This window comes from Oryctolagus cuniculus, chromosome 14 (assembly GCF_964237555.1).
Source record: "Oryctolagus cuniculus chromosome 14, mOryCun1.1, whole genome shotgun sequence".
Taxonomy (NCBI): Eukaryota; Metazoa; Chordata; class Mammalia; order Lagomorpha; family Leporidae; genus Oryctolagus; species Oryctolagus cuniculus.
This window is the reverse complement of record NC_091445.1, coordinates 31,431,118-31,447,384: the sequence shown is the minus strand read 5'-3', so window position 1 is coordinate 31,447,384 and position 16,267 is coordinate 31,431,118. Positions and strand designations below refer to the sequence as shown.

General features: G+C 41.0%; 1 protein-coding gene across 28 annotated transcripts in view; it reads right to left on the bottom strand.

Moving 5' to 3' along the window:
- The window catches only part of FER (FER tyrosine kinase), a 475,696-nt gene that overhangs the window by 402,806 nt on the left and 56,623 nt on the right, over window positions 1-16,267 (bottom strand). For 9 of the 28 annotated variants that reach the window (XR_011381955.1, XR_011381952.1, XM_051853918.2 and 6 more), the window contains 2 exons: window positions 6,848-6,996; window positions 380-444 (listed from right to left, as the gene is read on the bottom strand). The exons of 5 other annotated variants lie outside the window; for them this stretch is intronic. Coding sequence is in view for 10 of the 23 variants with exons in the window: in XM_051853918.2 (XP_051709878.2) it covers window positions 380-444; window positions 6,848-6,862 (80 nt within the window). In the remaining 13 variants the exon portion in view is untranslated. Of the gene's footprint in view, window positions 1-379; window positions 445-4,793; window positions 4,889-6,847; window positions 6,997-8,059; window positions 8,450-13,374; window positions 13,656-16,267 lie in introns of those variants that run through there. 14 more of the 28 variants (XR_011381953.1, XM_070056522.1, XM_070056513.1 and 11 more) reach the window with 8 other exon arrangements.

The window sequence follows — 16,267 nt, the reverse complement described above, 5'->3', positions numbered from 1 at the left end:
CAGGTTAAAGCCCTGGCCTGAAGCGCCGCCATCCCATACAGGCACTGGTTTTAGTGCTGGCTGCTCCTCTTCCAATCTAGCTCTCTGCCATGGCCTGGGAAAGCAGTAGAAGATGGCCCAAGTCCTTGGGCCCCTACACCCACTTGGGAGACCCGGAAGAAGCTCCTGGCTCCTGGCTTCAGATCGGCATAGCTCTGGCTGTTGCGGCCATCTAGAGAGTGAACCAGCAGATGGAAGACCTCTCTCTCTGTCTCTACCTCTCTCTGTAACTCTGTCTTTCAAATAAATAAAATAAATCTTCAAAAAAAAAAAAAGATAAAATGTAGTATCTGTTCTTATCAGGATTTTTGGAGGAAGGACTTGGAGCAGGAACACTGACCTGATATTGCAGTACCTCCAGAAATGGTGTACCCCTCCGGGGGAATAAATGGTTATTGTAAAAAACTAAAAAAAAAAAAGATAGTAATAATAACACTAATAAAAACTAGCATGTGTTTTCCTTAGCCTGAGCTTTTAAAATTTCATCATCTCAAGCATTCAATTACTCTTTTTTTCCCATTATTCTCTGATAGTGATTCTGTCCTCTAATATAAAACTATATCAAACATTTTGGAAGTACATGGAACATAAAGACAAATCAAACAATAAGCAGAAAAAAACTTCAAAATATGTGTATCAACATAGCACATATAAAACTGTATACAAAAATGTGTTTTGAATATACATGTGTTTTTGAATGCACGTCTTAACAGTCCATATTAACACACATGAAGTTTTTAACTTTACCTACCTCTGATGATTAAGACTTGATATTAATGGGGAAAAATGTCATTTTCTACTTTGTGTATCTCTATTTTCTATTTCGAAACAAATATCTATTTGTTAAATATTTTTAAAATTGAGGTAAAATTCATATCAAGTCAAATAACCCATTAAAAATATAATTCAGTGGCATCAAGTGTATTCTCAGCATTGTGCAACTGGTTCCAAACATCTTCCTCACCATGAAGAGAACTCCTGTACACATAAGCATTCACTGCCCTCGCCCTTCGCCCTGGCGCCTGAGAACGACCAATCTGCTCTCTGTCTCCATGTACCTGCCTATTCTGAAGGGCTCACACATTGAGAAATAGGATCACATCACACACCACGTGACCCCTTCTGTCTGGCTTCATAAACCTAACACAATGTTTGCAAGGTACTTCCATGCTGTGAGATTTTTATCAGCACTAGATTCCTTTGTGTGGCATAATAATATTCCATTGTATGAATAGTCTATATTTTCTCTACTCATTCACCCAATGATGTACATTTATGCTATTTCTTCTTCTTGGTTAACCTGACGTCAACTTAAAAAAAAAGTAAGTAGAAAATCTGAATATTTTGCAAAATAGCTATTTATGTCAAAATGCTTTAAAATATTCCAGAAAAAATAACAATTGCTGAAGCCAGTGGATAATGTGTACTAGGGGACCCATTATATTTTTGCTGTGTTTTAAGTTTGATAATTGCACTAAAGAATTTTAAAAAGAAACTCTGGGTAACATTATAATTCTCATTATTCTGGAAACAAAATTAATTTCCAATTAAGTGTTCAACACTAAAAAATTCTTTTCTCCTTCAAATATATTTATTTTTACTTAGAAAATGTCAGATATTTATATGATGATAGTTATCTTTCTGAAAAAGTTCCCAATTGTATCCCCATAAAACGATTATCTTTGGAAGCCAGCAGCCTGATAGAGTGAGTTAAGCCATGGCTAGCAGCACTGGCACCCCATAGGAGTGCTGGTTCAAGTCTGGGCTGTTCCACTTCCAATCCAACTCCCTGCAAATGTGCCTGGGAAAGCAGTGGATGACAGCCCAAGTCCTTAGGCCACTGCCCCATGTAGGAAACCCAGAAGCAGCTCCTGGCTCCTGGCTTCGGATCAATTCAGCTCTGGCCGCTGTGGCCATTTGGGGAGTGAAGCAGCATATGGAAGACATCTCTCTCTCTCTGTCTCTGTCTCTCTCTCTGTCTCTGTCTCTCTCTCTCTCTCTCTCTGTCTCTCTCTCTCTCTCTCTGTCTCTTTCTCTTTCTCTATAACACTTTCAAATAAAATAAATAAATCTTTAAAAGGAAAAAAATATATTATCTTTACCCCTCTCATACACCACTTGTCCCTTCCACTGGAACAATTTTCTCTCCATTCACAGACTCCTCAACCAATTCTAGCTCTCAGCTTCAGCAATGACTCCATCAACTCTGGGTCCAATCATTACTTTAGTTGCCCAGCAAAGAAATCATCGTCTTTGGAATCGATATCTTAGTATGAGTTTTCATTCATTCATCTATTAGTTCAATAAGCACTTACTAAATGTCTACAATACGACAGGCACTGAGAGCCTGAGTACACAGAAATAAAAAGCACCAGTCCCAGCCTCAGAGAGATAAAGAGAGAAGCAGCAGCCCCGATGAGAAGGAACCTTTGTATACAACGCGGAGGAAGTCGGCCAGCCTGCCCGGAGCTTCACGTCCCATGCCATCTGAAGTCGTGCCTTCCTCACTGAAATTCTTCCCTTTCTTCTCACCCAAAATATGATTCTCCCTCTTTGAAAATATTGCTCAGAAGTTATCTTCTCCCAAAAAAATATAACTAGTTCCCAAGTATCACATAATTCTTAAAAAAAAAAAAAAAAAAAACTATGAAACTCAAAAACAAGAAAGGAAGAAAAAAAATTCACTGAGTGACAGTTCTACAGGAGACCAGCGCCAAGGCTCTTAAATCTCTTCTCTTCGTGCCTACCTCTTGCCATTCTATTAACTTACTGCTACATCATTTGCATTTTAATGTTTCCCACTTGAAACTACATTTTTCAAAGACAAAGGCTTAGACTGCTATTGCTTTATAATGTCCACAGTGACAAGATATATATTTCTAGATACAACAAACTTGCTAGAAAGTGGGAATGGGCCACAGAGGAAGGAACTCCTGCAGACTTCTCTCATTTTAATTTGAATTTCACTTGCTGACTACTGCCAGTGGATCAAGTACAACATAAATCTCCTAGTCTTCTTATCTTTAACTTAATGCATCCAATGTAAAACCTTCAGCCAATGTACACTTGAAGTTAGAATGATATTTTCAAAGGAAAATAAAGGCCTAGAAGTGACAATTTTATCTCCAGCAACCTCAGAGAATTGGAGGAAAAAAGCAAATTGCAAAAAAGCTTTGGATGAATAATGTTCTAAGAAACCAGGCAATTCCCAAAGCAGACATGAAGTATATACAAATTATATCTCTTAAAAGAAATACAGAGCATGGAAAGAAAAAAAGTACAAAAAACAGGAGGGGACTGAGACTAAAGGAGAATAAAAAGGCCTAAGAACCAAACGCAATGAATACAACTTGACTGAAGACAGGGCCAAAAACAAAATTTTAGGGATAACCAAGGAAATCTATTATATTAAATATTGCTATGGTTCAAATATCCTTATATGTGCCCCAAAATTCACATGCTGGTGATGGAATTAAGAAGTGAAAGCTTGGGGCCAGCACTGCGGTGTAGCTGATAATACCAGCATCCTATATGAGTGCCAGTTCAAGTCCCAGCTGCTCTACTTCCCAACCAGCTCCCTGCTGATGTGCCTGGGAAAGCAAAGGAAGATGGCTCAAGTCCTTGGGCCTCTGCACCCATGTGGGAGACACAGAGGAATCTCCTGTCTCCTGGCTCCTGACTTCAGTCTGGCCCAGCCCTGGCCGTTTGGGCTACTTGGGGAGTGAACCAGAAGATGGAAGATTTCTCTGTCTCACTCTCTCTCTGTAACTCTGCCTTTAAAAAAAAAAAAATAGATATGAAAGCCTGGGAAGGTGATTAGTGCCTTGGATGGGATTAATGCTCTTATAAAATGGCCTTCAGTGAGCAGCCTCTCCCCTTTCAGCCCTCTGGCATGTGAGGCCGCCCAGGCGGCACCATCTCTGAGGAATGGGAGTCCACCACGCATGAAAAATACCAGGACCTTGATCCTGGACTTCCCAGCCTCCAGAATTATGACAAATAAATCCTAGTTGTCTATAAATTACCCAGTCTTGACAATATTTTTATAGTAACACCAGTGGACTAAATAAATACTCTTTAATTAACATTAATGTTCTTAATGTGATATTAGTATTATGATTATTCAAGGAATTATCCATACTGTACAATCTAGATTCTAAAAAATTTAAATGATCATGCTGTCTTTAATACAGCTTCAAACAGGTTTAAAATCTACTAATATGTTGGGGTCGGTGCTGTGGCATAGTAGGTAAAGCCACCGCCTGCAGTGCTGGCATCCCATCTGGGTGCTGGTTCAGGTCCTGGCTGCTCCACTTCCGATCCAGCTCTCTGCTATGGCCTGGGAAAGCAGTGGAAGATGGCCCAGGTTCTTGGGCCCCTGCACCCACATGGGAGATCCAGAAGAAGCTCTGGGCTTCGGATCGGCACAGCCCCAGCTGTTGCGGCCAACTAGGGAGTGAACCAGCAGATGGAAGACCTCTCTCTCTCTCTCCCTCTCTCTCTCTCTCCCTCTCTCTGCCTCTCCTTTCTCTTTGTAACTCTGACTTTCAAATAAATAAATAAATCTTTTTTAAAAAATCAACTAATATGTAAAGAAAGAAAAAGTATGCCAAAATGTAAACAGAGTGAATCCAGGCAAGCTGCAGTAGAGTGTTCGTTGTCCTGTATTCTCAAATTTTCTGCAATAGTAAACACTGTGACAATGAAATGTTGAATGGGTAGGAAGAGAGAAGCAGCAGAGGAGGCCAGCTTGCCTGAAGCATGAGGAGCAGAAGCAGCATTAGTCTCAACAACCATGAAAACCGGCTGCGTGACGGTGGGCAGGTCAAGAGCCTCTCTGAGGTCCCAGCTGAAAGACAGGAAGTGGATGATTGCCAATGTTCTTTCCAGCCATACAATCCCATTATTTTACCATTACTTCTCAGCTCTAAAACTCAAAGCATAACTGAATGTAAAGTGGAGATGCTCATAGGACAGTAAGGGTAAAATAAGAGATTGAAAACAGTTAGCTAAATGCCCACCACCTAGGGAACAAACCATAAATAGTAATACTCCTCTCTTTCAAGAAAACATCTTAAAATTTTTCACAGAAAAAAAAAAAAGAAAGATAGGACTATTAATTATTTTAGGAGAAAGAAGTGACATGGGGTAAGAATTACTTTAAAATCTACTCAATTTAACTTTGTACCTAAAATATCGATCCCAAGATGCCAAATGTTAATATGCTCTGAGGCAGCCACAAAACTACGGACGATGATAAATGTGCCTCCTAGGAGTTTGGACAGACTCCATACTTTCAAGTGAGCTTTGTATGACACACACCTAACAACAGGATGCTCAAAAATCTCCAAAATAAAATAACAATGAAATTACATAGCAGAACGCAGGGTAACAGTTTGGGCAGATTTCAAGCTGGCTAAAAACATTAAAAGAATGATCTTTTAAAAGAGAGGAAGGGAGGCTGTGGCATAGCAGGTAAAGCCCTGGCCTGCAGTGCCAGCATCCCATATGGGCGCCAGTTCAAGTCCTGGCTGCTCCTCTTCCTGTCCAGCTCTCTGCTATGGCCTGGGAAAGCAGTAGAAGATGGCCCAAGTCCTTGGGCCCCTGCACCTGCGTGGGAGACCTGGAAGATACTCCTGGCTCCTGGCTTCAGATCAGCATAGCTCCAGCCACTGCGACCATCTGGGGAGTGAACCAATGGATGGAAGACCTCTCTCTCTCTCTCTCTCTCTCTCTCTGCCTCTGCCTCTCTATAACTCTGCCTTTCAAATAAATAAATAAATCGTTTTTTAAAAAAGTGAAAGAGAGGAAAGGAGAGGACACTTAGCACACAGTATAAAAGTACAGACCAATTATTTTCACTTCCAGAAAGATTTTAGTCATGAAATTAAACTCATAATTAATTAAACGTCATACAGGGGCACTGAAGGGTTTGGCAAGAAATTTACATTTACTCTAAATGATATCATTTTAGCTGCTATGTGAGGAATGCAGTGGCTAGGTTGGAAGTAAAAGCCAGCTTTTAGGAGCTGAAGTAATAGTGGTGGCCTTAAGACGGTACTGGTACCAAGGGAGAGAAGGATGGATTTGAGATGCATTTTTTTTTAGTCAGAATTGGCAGAACCTATAGATTGTTCAGATGTGGAAAGACAGACAGAACATACTCAAGGATGACTTTAAGATACTTGTTTTTTAAGCAACTGGTTGGGTGCTAGTACCATGTACAGAGATCTTTTAGAAAGCTATCTTTCCCTGTAGCTAAAGGATAGGTTGTTTTAGCAAAAAAATTTAAGTATAATGTTAGAAATAATATTAGTCCTAGAAATAAAGCATCGGGATATCTGTAATGTATATTAGCTAACACTTTACATTTTTCCCTGAAATTTAACTTCGTGTGACTTTTAGTTAATTAAACTTTCATCTCATATAACTTTAGAGTCTTTCTGGAAATGGAGAAATACAACTACCAAGAACAAATTTTGAAAGAAATAAAAAGATAATTGGTTCCAAGCATTTGAAAATACAGGTCTGGTAGGCACACAGGTTGAAGAAAAACATAAGCTGGGATTCTGCTCACAGTAAGTTCATTGAAAAAATTATAATTACATCACAAATGAGATTATATTCTCTAGGATAAATTACAGGCAAAAAAAAAAATAAGTAGCACAAACATAAAATGATAGTAGCCTAGCCAGATAGGAAAATAATCTAACAAAAAAAAAACACAAGTGAAAACTGCCTCACAATTTTAAAGACTAAGGAAAAAAATGCTTTTAGTAATTTACTAAGAAGAGTAAAGCAATCCTACCTTACTACTATTCATTGCTGGTCATGTCTTAGCTAAAGTAGCAGGTCCATGTCGAGGTATGATTACTCATTAGGGATGAAGAAAACACTTGAAAAAACGTAGAGTGAAGGCTCATGGGAATGATCACAGGTCTAGCCAAAAAATATGAGCTGCAAGAAGAAATTCAAGGAGTCAGAACTGTTCACTACAAATAAAAGTGTAAAAATGCACATATGGAATGTACTAGGCTATTACTAGAAATCAGTTGTGACAGTTCATCATATTTACTGAATTAAAAGGAAGCTTATACTGACCAAACCTGGCTACCCACTGCTCACTCTTTCCCTTTTCTTCTACCTCTCTCCCAATGTGTAATACATTTTACCTTTTTCTAGGTTTGAAGAGATAATTCATGTTTTTCTCTGTTTTCAAAGCATACAACTAACTTCAAGTTGGAAGTGCATCAGAGGAAGCAAGGAACCACACTTGTTAAAATAATTAAGTTTGTAAAGAAAATTTTTGCAGAGGCCAGGGGAAGTCCAAGAAGAATTCTCCCAGGAAGCACATACTTTCAAGGTCTTTCATGCTTTATTTAGTTTGCCAAAGTATGTTTCTTGAATGGGCTACTCTCTCCTCAGTCCTAAAAACAGGGGTCACAGCTCTCTTGTTTATTACTGGTGTCACAATTTCTTTTTCATTTTTTTTTCTCTCTCATGGCCTATTCTTAATCCTGATTTTCTGATTTGTTATCAGCTCTCCTCTTCTTCCAAGCTCTTTTTTTTTTTTTGCCTGCCTATTCTGTTTCCTGTCATTTCCCCTACTTCCTCCACTATCAGATAAATCAGAGGATATTCATAAATGATACCAACAAGATTACCCCTCTCTTTTCTATTCAGGAAACTGACCAAACACAGTGTGGCACGCACACTCTCAAGGTTTTCCACTCTCCTAATCTTTTGCCCACTTTCACAGTGTTCCTTCTTTGCCTCCAGACAAGAATTTTATTTCCTTCTGGATTTGGCAAGCCTCCCAATGCTAGAATTGCTTGGAAAGCTAATCAACATATAATTCAAGTGTTAGTGCAACCCTGAAGTAATCTGTAACATAACTGAGGATAAGTATTTTTATCTTAAAACAGTCAGCATCCTGCACAATACCTGGAACAGAGTACCGACAAGTGATTGCAGAATGAATGAAATCACATAGCAAATTATGGCTTTCTCTAATTCATACCCTTTTTGGTAAAGGCTTTGGCAAGAGTTGTTAGAGTAGCTGAAGGCCGGCGCCGTGGCTCAATAGGCTAATCCTCCGCCTTGCGGTGCCGGCACTCTGGGTTCTAGTCCCGGTCGGGGCGCCAGATTCTGTCCCGGTTGCCTCTCTCCCAGGCCAGCTCTCTGCTATGGCCCGGGAGTGCAGTGGAGTATGGCCCAAGTCCTTGGGCCCTGCACCCCTTGGGAGACCAGGAAAAGCACCTGGCTCCTGGCTTCGGATCAGCGTGATGCACTGGCCGCAGCGCGCCGGCCACGGCGGCCATTGGAGAGTGAACCAACGGCAAAGGAAGACCTTTCTCTCTGTCTCTCTCTCTCACTGTCCACTCTGCCTGTCAAAAAATTAAAAAAAAAAAAAAATTAGAGTAGCTGAAAAATTCATGGCCTACAACAATACTCAGATACAAAAATCTGAGGCATGAGTTCTCTTTATTATGCTTTCATTACAGTATCTTCAATTAAATTTCCAATGTGTAATACAGTAAACATCTTTGATCATAAAAAAATTTCTAAGGAACAAAATACTGTGACTGTGTAGCTAAGTGTACATAATGTATAAGTCTAATTTCATTCCAAAGATAGACTCAATGACTTGTGGATCATTCATTTGATTTTCTACTTTTTCAGACTCTCTTTTCCATCAGCAAAGATAGTTGAGATATTTGGAATTCTATATTCTGGTACCTCTTTGTAATTGTTCTAATATGGAAATTACCATTTTTCAAAGACCCAAGTACAAGAGAGACAACCATCCAACCAGGATGCCATGTTCAACATTGGGCAGTGTCAACAGTGTCACTCAGGAAAGCTGGTGAAAGCACCCTTACGCCTTACTCTCCAACTCATCTTTTCTATAATTTTTTTCAGTGAAAAAGTCGCACTTTTTCCTGATATCAAAATAGTTTGAGATAAAAATAAGAATGCCTTTGGTGTTGTGTCTATTTTTCTATGTTCAAATTACTATAAATCTATGAAAAAATTATATCCTTTGTGTCATTTCACAAGTATTATCAGAGCTTATCTGAGCTCAGCAAAGTTTTCCATATATATGACTGGAAAATGTACATGACTACTTTTTAATATATCTTAATCTTCCCCCAAATTTCCCAATTACACAGGGTATCATAACTTAACTCACACTCATAGCTTAACGTAATCCCCATTCTCTGAATATGCTTCAATTCAGAAATGAGATCGGGGACAGCAAGACACTTACCCAGAACACAAAATTTAAGGGCCTGCCCAGGGACATGCAGGTGCCACCTGCAGCTGCATGACTAAGAATACCATTTCACATTTTGTGTCCTAGGCATGTCTCTTGTCCCACCCAACTCCCAGCCCTACTTCTCTTCCCCACATCTACTCTCCCTAATTCTCCAATAAATATTCTTCAAAATCCAATTCTTATAAGCCAAATATCTAAAAATAGACAATAAATTTAAATATAAATTCACCTTCAACTAAAATCATGTTCACAAAAATATTTCTTCATCATGATGTGATGTCAGGTAAAAAAAAAAAAACACATGAATGAGACAAGAATGCCTACATATATTAATACTTGAATTGTTAAAATGAGAGTGAATTGAATGTGCAAATAAATAATGGGTGTGTGTTGCTTTTTGATTCTGCAGCACCTAGCCCCTTTTGGGAGCAGCATCTCAATGTTCCTTTTATGAACTACACTTCTCTCATCCTCAGTTCATCGGTTTGGCAATGCTCACTCACAGATCACACAGCCCAGGTCTGGAAAATCAGATGTTCCTTCCCCCCTTAGAGTAGTTCAGGAATGGGTATGTGACTCAAACTGGATGAGTAAGACTTAACTCCAGCATTTCTTCAGAAACTAATCAGGAAAGGAAATTCTCTTTCAGCTGTGGTTGCTAAAGTTAAAGAACATAAATCATCTATCACTTAAGGAAGGCGATACATCCTGAGAAATGAGTCATGAGACAGTCTGGACATTCTGGGAACAGCATGGAGTGCTGTGCACAAACCAAGATAGCTGAACGTCAATAAGTGATATAATCTTGTGAGATCACTGCTGTATATGCAGTCCGTTGTTGACTGAAACGTCATTATGTGGCACATGATTTGCCTGCTTAACAATGAGCCAACCCAGAGAAGAAGACAAGAAACAGAAACGGGGAAAATTCTGAAAACATTTTGCCTCTAAATCTGAGCTCAGGTGTGCATGGATATAGCTGCTAGAATTTAGAATTCCTGCTGGAGGGCAGGTGTCTGGCACAGTGGTCAAGACGCCTCTTAGGGGCCGGCGCAGTGGCTCACTTGGCTAATCCTCCATCTGCAGTGCCGGCATCCCATAAGGGCACCAGGTTCTAGTCCCGGTTGCTCCCCTTCCAGTCCAGCTCTCTGCTGTGGCCCGGAAGGGAAATGGAGGACAGACCAAGTGCTTGGGTCCCTGCACCCGCATGGGAGACCAGGAAGAAGCACCTGGCTCCTAGCTCCAAATCCAGGCTGTTGTTGGTGTTTGGGAAATAAACTAGGAGATGAAAGGTCTCTTTCTCTCTCTCTTTCTCTCTCTCCCTCTCTCAGCCTTTCAAATAAATAAAACTTAATTTAAAAGAAAAAGCAAATTTAATTTTTTTATTTTAAGATTATAATTACTGCTGGGACACAATTCTCTCCGGATTTCTCCTATTCCTGCATAGTCATAGCTTTCCGAGCAATATGTATTATAAGAATATCTGTACAATACCAAGGCTTGGAAGCTAGACATAGTATCTCTCTAAATACAATCAGCTCCAAAACTCTTTGGACAAATAACACCCTCTCTTTCTTCTCCCTGGAGACATTGAAATTCTAATACTCATATCTGCTGAGAGGCTACAAAGCTTTGTGCCATGCATTTTATTTTAAAAATTTCTGACTTGGGGCCCAGCGTTGTGGTGTAGTGGGTTAAGCCACTGCCTGAAGCACCAGCATCACAAATGGGTGCCAGTTAGAGTCCTGGCTGCTAAACTTCTGATCCAGCTCCCTGCTAATGCACCCGGGAAAGCAGCAGAGGACAGTCCAGGTGCTTGGGACCCTGCACCCACATGGGAGAACCACTAAGAAGCTCATGACTTCTGACTTCCGCCTAGCCCAGCCCTAGCCATAGCGGTCATCTGAGGAGTGAACCAGCAGATAGAAGACTATTCTAAAAAAATAAATAAATAAATAAATAAATAAGAAGAAGAAACAAAGAAAGAAAGAAAGAGACCTCTCTTTCTCTCTCTCTCTCTCCTGCTGTGTGTGTGTGTGTGTGTGTGTGTGTGTGTAATTTTGCCTTTCAAACTTTCAAGTAAATAAAATAAATTTTTAACAAAAAATTCCTGACCTCAAGGAAATGATATTTAGATAGAGGAAACAAACAAAATATAAAATAAGTAAGCACAATACACAGTGTTAGTGTGTATATATAGTGTGTTCTACAAAGAACAGAAAAGCAGGAAAAGGTTGTAAATACTGGAGAGGTTAGAAACTTCAAATCTGTGTTGGATGACAAAGTCTTACAGACAAAAACTTGAGCGAGACAGGAAGTGGACTGATGACCTGGAAGAGACCATTCCAGAGGAAACAGAAAATGCAAACCCCTATTTAGGGAAGAGCAAGGAGGCCTGTGTGCAGTAGATGGTGGGAAGAACAGCAAAACACCACTTCAGGGACAGATTCTGCCTGAGCACGGAAAAGCAGAACCATAAATCTGGAGCTCAGCTTAAGGACTTGAGCTTTTACTTTGAATCAGGTGGGAAGTCATTGAAAGATTTTTTTTTTATTTGTTTGAAAAGCAGGGAGACAGAGATCTATCTGCTGGTTCACTCTCCCAACTTCTCCTAACAGCCAAGGCTTGGCCAGGCTCAAGTCAAAAGCCTGGAACTTAATCCTGGTCTGCAATGTCGGCGGCAGGGACCCAAGCACTGGAGCCATCAACTGCTGCCTCAAGGGTAAACATTAGCAAGAAGCTAGAGTTAGAAGCAGAGCTGGGACTTGAACCCAGGCACTCCAGGATGGAATAGGAATGTTCCTAGTGGTGTCCAAACCACTACACTAAATTCCCCCACTCCATGCCCCCACTGGAAGATTCTGAGCAAAGAAATGACATTGCCTCTTTGCAAAAGGGACACAAGTTACTTTTTGAGAGCAACAGTATTGCAGGGAGACTATGTTAAGAGAAGAAGGATGGTGTTGAACCAGGATAACCAAAGTAGAGGTGGTGAGAATTCATTGGATTCAATTTTTGGAAGCAAACAGAGAAAGATTGTGTGGAGGAAGTGAAGGAAAAAGAATCAAGGATAACTTCAAGGTTTAGGGCCTGAGCAAAAGCCAAGGCTGGAGTTGCCACTTACACAGATGGAAAAATCTAATTCTTAATTTGGGTTTCTGTCCCTACTTTTAGGTCCCAAAAGGAGACTGTACAGATTCAGCTTGACACCCACACAGCCATTTCGACTGCAACTGCCATCTTGTCCTCCAGGCGACCCTGGAGGTCAATCATTCCAAGCCCTCTGGGGTGAAAAAAAAGGTCATTAAAATAATCTGCTGCTAGAGGTGGGCATTATGGTACAACATGTTAAGCCACTGCTAGGGATGCCTCCATCCCACATCATAGTGCCTGGTTCTAGTCCCAGCTACTCCGCACTCCCTATTCAACTTCCTGCTAATATGCATTGGAAAGCAATGGAAGATGACCCAAGTGCTGAGTCCTTGCCACCCACATGGGAGACTCTGATGGAGTTCCCACCTCTTGGAGTTGGCATGGACCAGGCCCTAGCCAATGCAACCATATGAGGAATGAATCAGCAGATGGAATTGCTCACTCACTCTCTTTCTCCCTCCCTATACCCTTGACCTCTGTCACTCTGCCTTTCATATAAATAAATATATCTTTAAAAAATAATAATAGTGGCCAGTGCTGTGGCGTAGTGGGTAAAGCCGCCACCTGCAGTGCCAGCATCCTATATGGGCACCAGTTCGAGTCTGGCTGCTCCACTTCCAATCCAGCTCTCTGCTGTGGCCTAGGAAAGCAGTACCAGATGGCCCAAGTCTTTGGGCCCCTGCACCCGCATGGAAAGACCCAGAGGAATCTCCTGGCTCCTGGCTTAGGATCGGCACAGCTCCAACAGGCCCTTGTGGCCAGTTGGGGAGTGAGCCAGCAGATGGAAGACCTTTCTCTCTCTCTGCTTCTCCTTCTCTCTGTGTGTGGCTCTGACTTTCAAATAAATAAATACATCTTTTAAAAAAATGAAAATAAAAAAAATAGGAATCTGCCATTCTTACCTGATGCCTCTACATAAGAATGTCTCCTTGATGGCTGCAGAATATTAATACCTCGATAAAGTGCATTATGGCTGTCCACGAGCTCCTTTGTCTAGATACTCTTGTTCTTCTGCCCCATGATGCAGAACCACAACTTGCAGCTGCCTATCACACTTCTGTCTGTAAGTCCCTCCAATAAGTTACACTTCATGTAATCCTGGATATGTCCACCTCTCGCTACCGTCTCTCCATGCCTTCCACCTTCAGTGGCTGGTTCTACTATAACAGGTTTTCCTGAAACACTAACAAAATACAAAAATTCATGCAAGAAATATAAATGACAGTCCTAAAGTGTGAAACAGACTCAGTAATGGAAAGTGAACTTGTAGTCCTCTACTGTAGGTATTTGGCAATCCATAATAAGCAAACCTCTGGTAATTTGCACTTTTATAAATTAGACTGTGTGCTTACTACCATGGGACCATAGAGTACTTAGTGAAAATGTTAGGATGTTGTTATATTGGCTACCACATTGCAGTTTTTAGTAAAGTCCTCCAAAAAAGAAACAACCTTTCAGTGAAGTCTTAATGAAAGGAAACCCTTTTTGTCTGTCAGTACAAATCCATGATGGCTAATAATATTGCAATTTGCAGGGTGAAAATGGAATATTCCTGAACTAAAATTAGGATGTAGAAGAAGGCTGCCAGGCTCCTACACAAACAGCAGAGCAGAGCAGCTTACCTATTTTATAAAGAGTCATCGACAAATCAAATGGCCTGGGAGCAGGCCCTTAAACTCCCAGCAGTTGCCTAAATGACAGAGGCTGAGAGAGAGACTGATAAGCCTAGAATTGCATGATTCCTCAACCTTGGGACTGAAAATCTGAACTGGACAATTATTTGTTGTACAAGTCTGACCTATACAATGTAGGACATTTAACTATTTTGTTGGTCTCTACCTACTCAATGCCAGCAGCACCTGTATACTCTGCCAACACCATTACGATAATATGATGCTGTGAAACATCCCCTGAGGCAAACACTGCACCTTACTGGAGAACCATTTGGTTAAGGTGTATCTAAGTTGCTTAGATATACACCAGGCAATGGTTTGACTCAAGGACTAAGATTTGGGCTACTTGCAAGAAAATGACCAAATGCAAGTAAATAAAAATAACTCACTACGTTTATTTTTTAAATTTGAGTTAGCTAGGGGCTGGCGTTGTGGCATAGCAGGTAAAGCTATCATTTGCAATGCCAGCATCCAACATGGCACTGGTTCCTGGCCCGGCTGCTCCACTTCTGAACCAACTCCCAGCTTATGGCCTGGAAGCAGCAGAAGATAGCTTGCCACCCATGTGGGAGACCCAGAAGAAGCTTCTGTTGTGACCCTCTGAGAAACGAGCCACTGGATGGAAGGTATCCCTCTCAGCCTCTCCCCTTCTCCCTGTAGCTCTTTCAAATAAATAAATCTTAAAAAAAAAAAAAAAAAAATGAGTTGGGGCCGGTGCTGTGGCACAGTGGGTTAATGCCCTGGCCTGAAGTGCTGGCATCCCATATGGGCACTGGTTCTAGTCCTGGCTGTTCCACTTCCGATCCAGCTCTCTGCTCTGGCCTGGGAAAGCAGTAGAAGATGACCCAAGTCTTTGGGTCCCTGCACCCATGTGGGAAAGCTGGAAGAAGCTCCTGGCTCCTGGCTTCAGATCAGCGCAGCTCCGGCCGTTGCGGACAGTTGGGGAGTAAACCATAAGATGGAAGACCTCTCTTTCTCTCTCTGCTTCTCCTCTCTCTGTGTAACTCTGACTTTCAAATAAAAATAAATAAATCTTTAAAAATAAATAAATAAATGAGTTAAAAGAAAATCCCAACAAAGATTTATTATTCAACCCCTAAGATGATTCCCTGGACCCCAATCTCTCACCAAAAGAAAACCAGCTCTAATGCAGTACAGTCCCCAGTACAGAAATCACTCTCAGTAACCACTGGCTGTGACCAGGAAGAAAGTGAAGACGGGGCCACTGCTGTGGCCTAATAAGTTAACCTGCCACCTGCATCCCATATGGATGCCAGTTCGAATCCTAGCTGCTCTATTTCAGATCCAGCTCCCTGCTAATGCACCCGGGAAAGCAGCAGAAGATGGCCCAAGTGCTTTGTCCCTGCACCCACATGAGAGACCCAGAAGAAGCTCCTGGCTCCTGGCTTCAGCCTGGCCTAACCCTGGCCATTGCAGGCATTTGGCTAGTGAACCAGTAGGTGAAAGACATCTCTCTCTCTTCCTCTCTCCTTCTCTCCCTCTCTACCTCTCTGTCTCCCTCTATCTCTCTGTAACTCTGCCTTTCAAATAAATAAAATAAATCTTTAAAAAATAATGAAGACAGAAGATCCTCACATATAGCAAACCAAAGCCAGCCCTATTGGTCAACCAAAAATCTAAAAAAGAGTCATCATCATCCCTGCACCGGAAGTCTCTGTGAGCTATATTCCCTTTTTCTCTTGCAATTAAGAGTTTTGTTTGTCTTTATGCTATTTTCCTTCTAGAACTGAACACTGGCTTTATTATAATTAGTTATAATTTAACCATGTTACTAGACCCTGAAGCAATGTCTTCAGACATAATTGTGAGAAATGATCCACAAATCCTAGAAAGAAAGCCACAAGCAACAATTAAACAAGTGCAGAGTTCTTCCTTAGTTACCTACACAAGAATACACCTAACGCAAGAAAGCCACTGAGTCTGTCCTGAGGCTTTTGGTAGAGCCCCTGAATCCATCTGCTCAGAATACACTCCTGCTCTTCTCAGTGCCCGAGGTATCAACAGGATTTTGGTTTTGTGCAAATGAAAGAGTACTGAGAAATCTATTATTACCCTTATTTGCAGATGGAAAAAAAAAAAAACTGAAGCTATAAGAATTTAA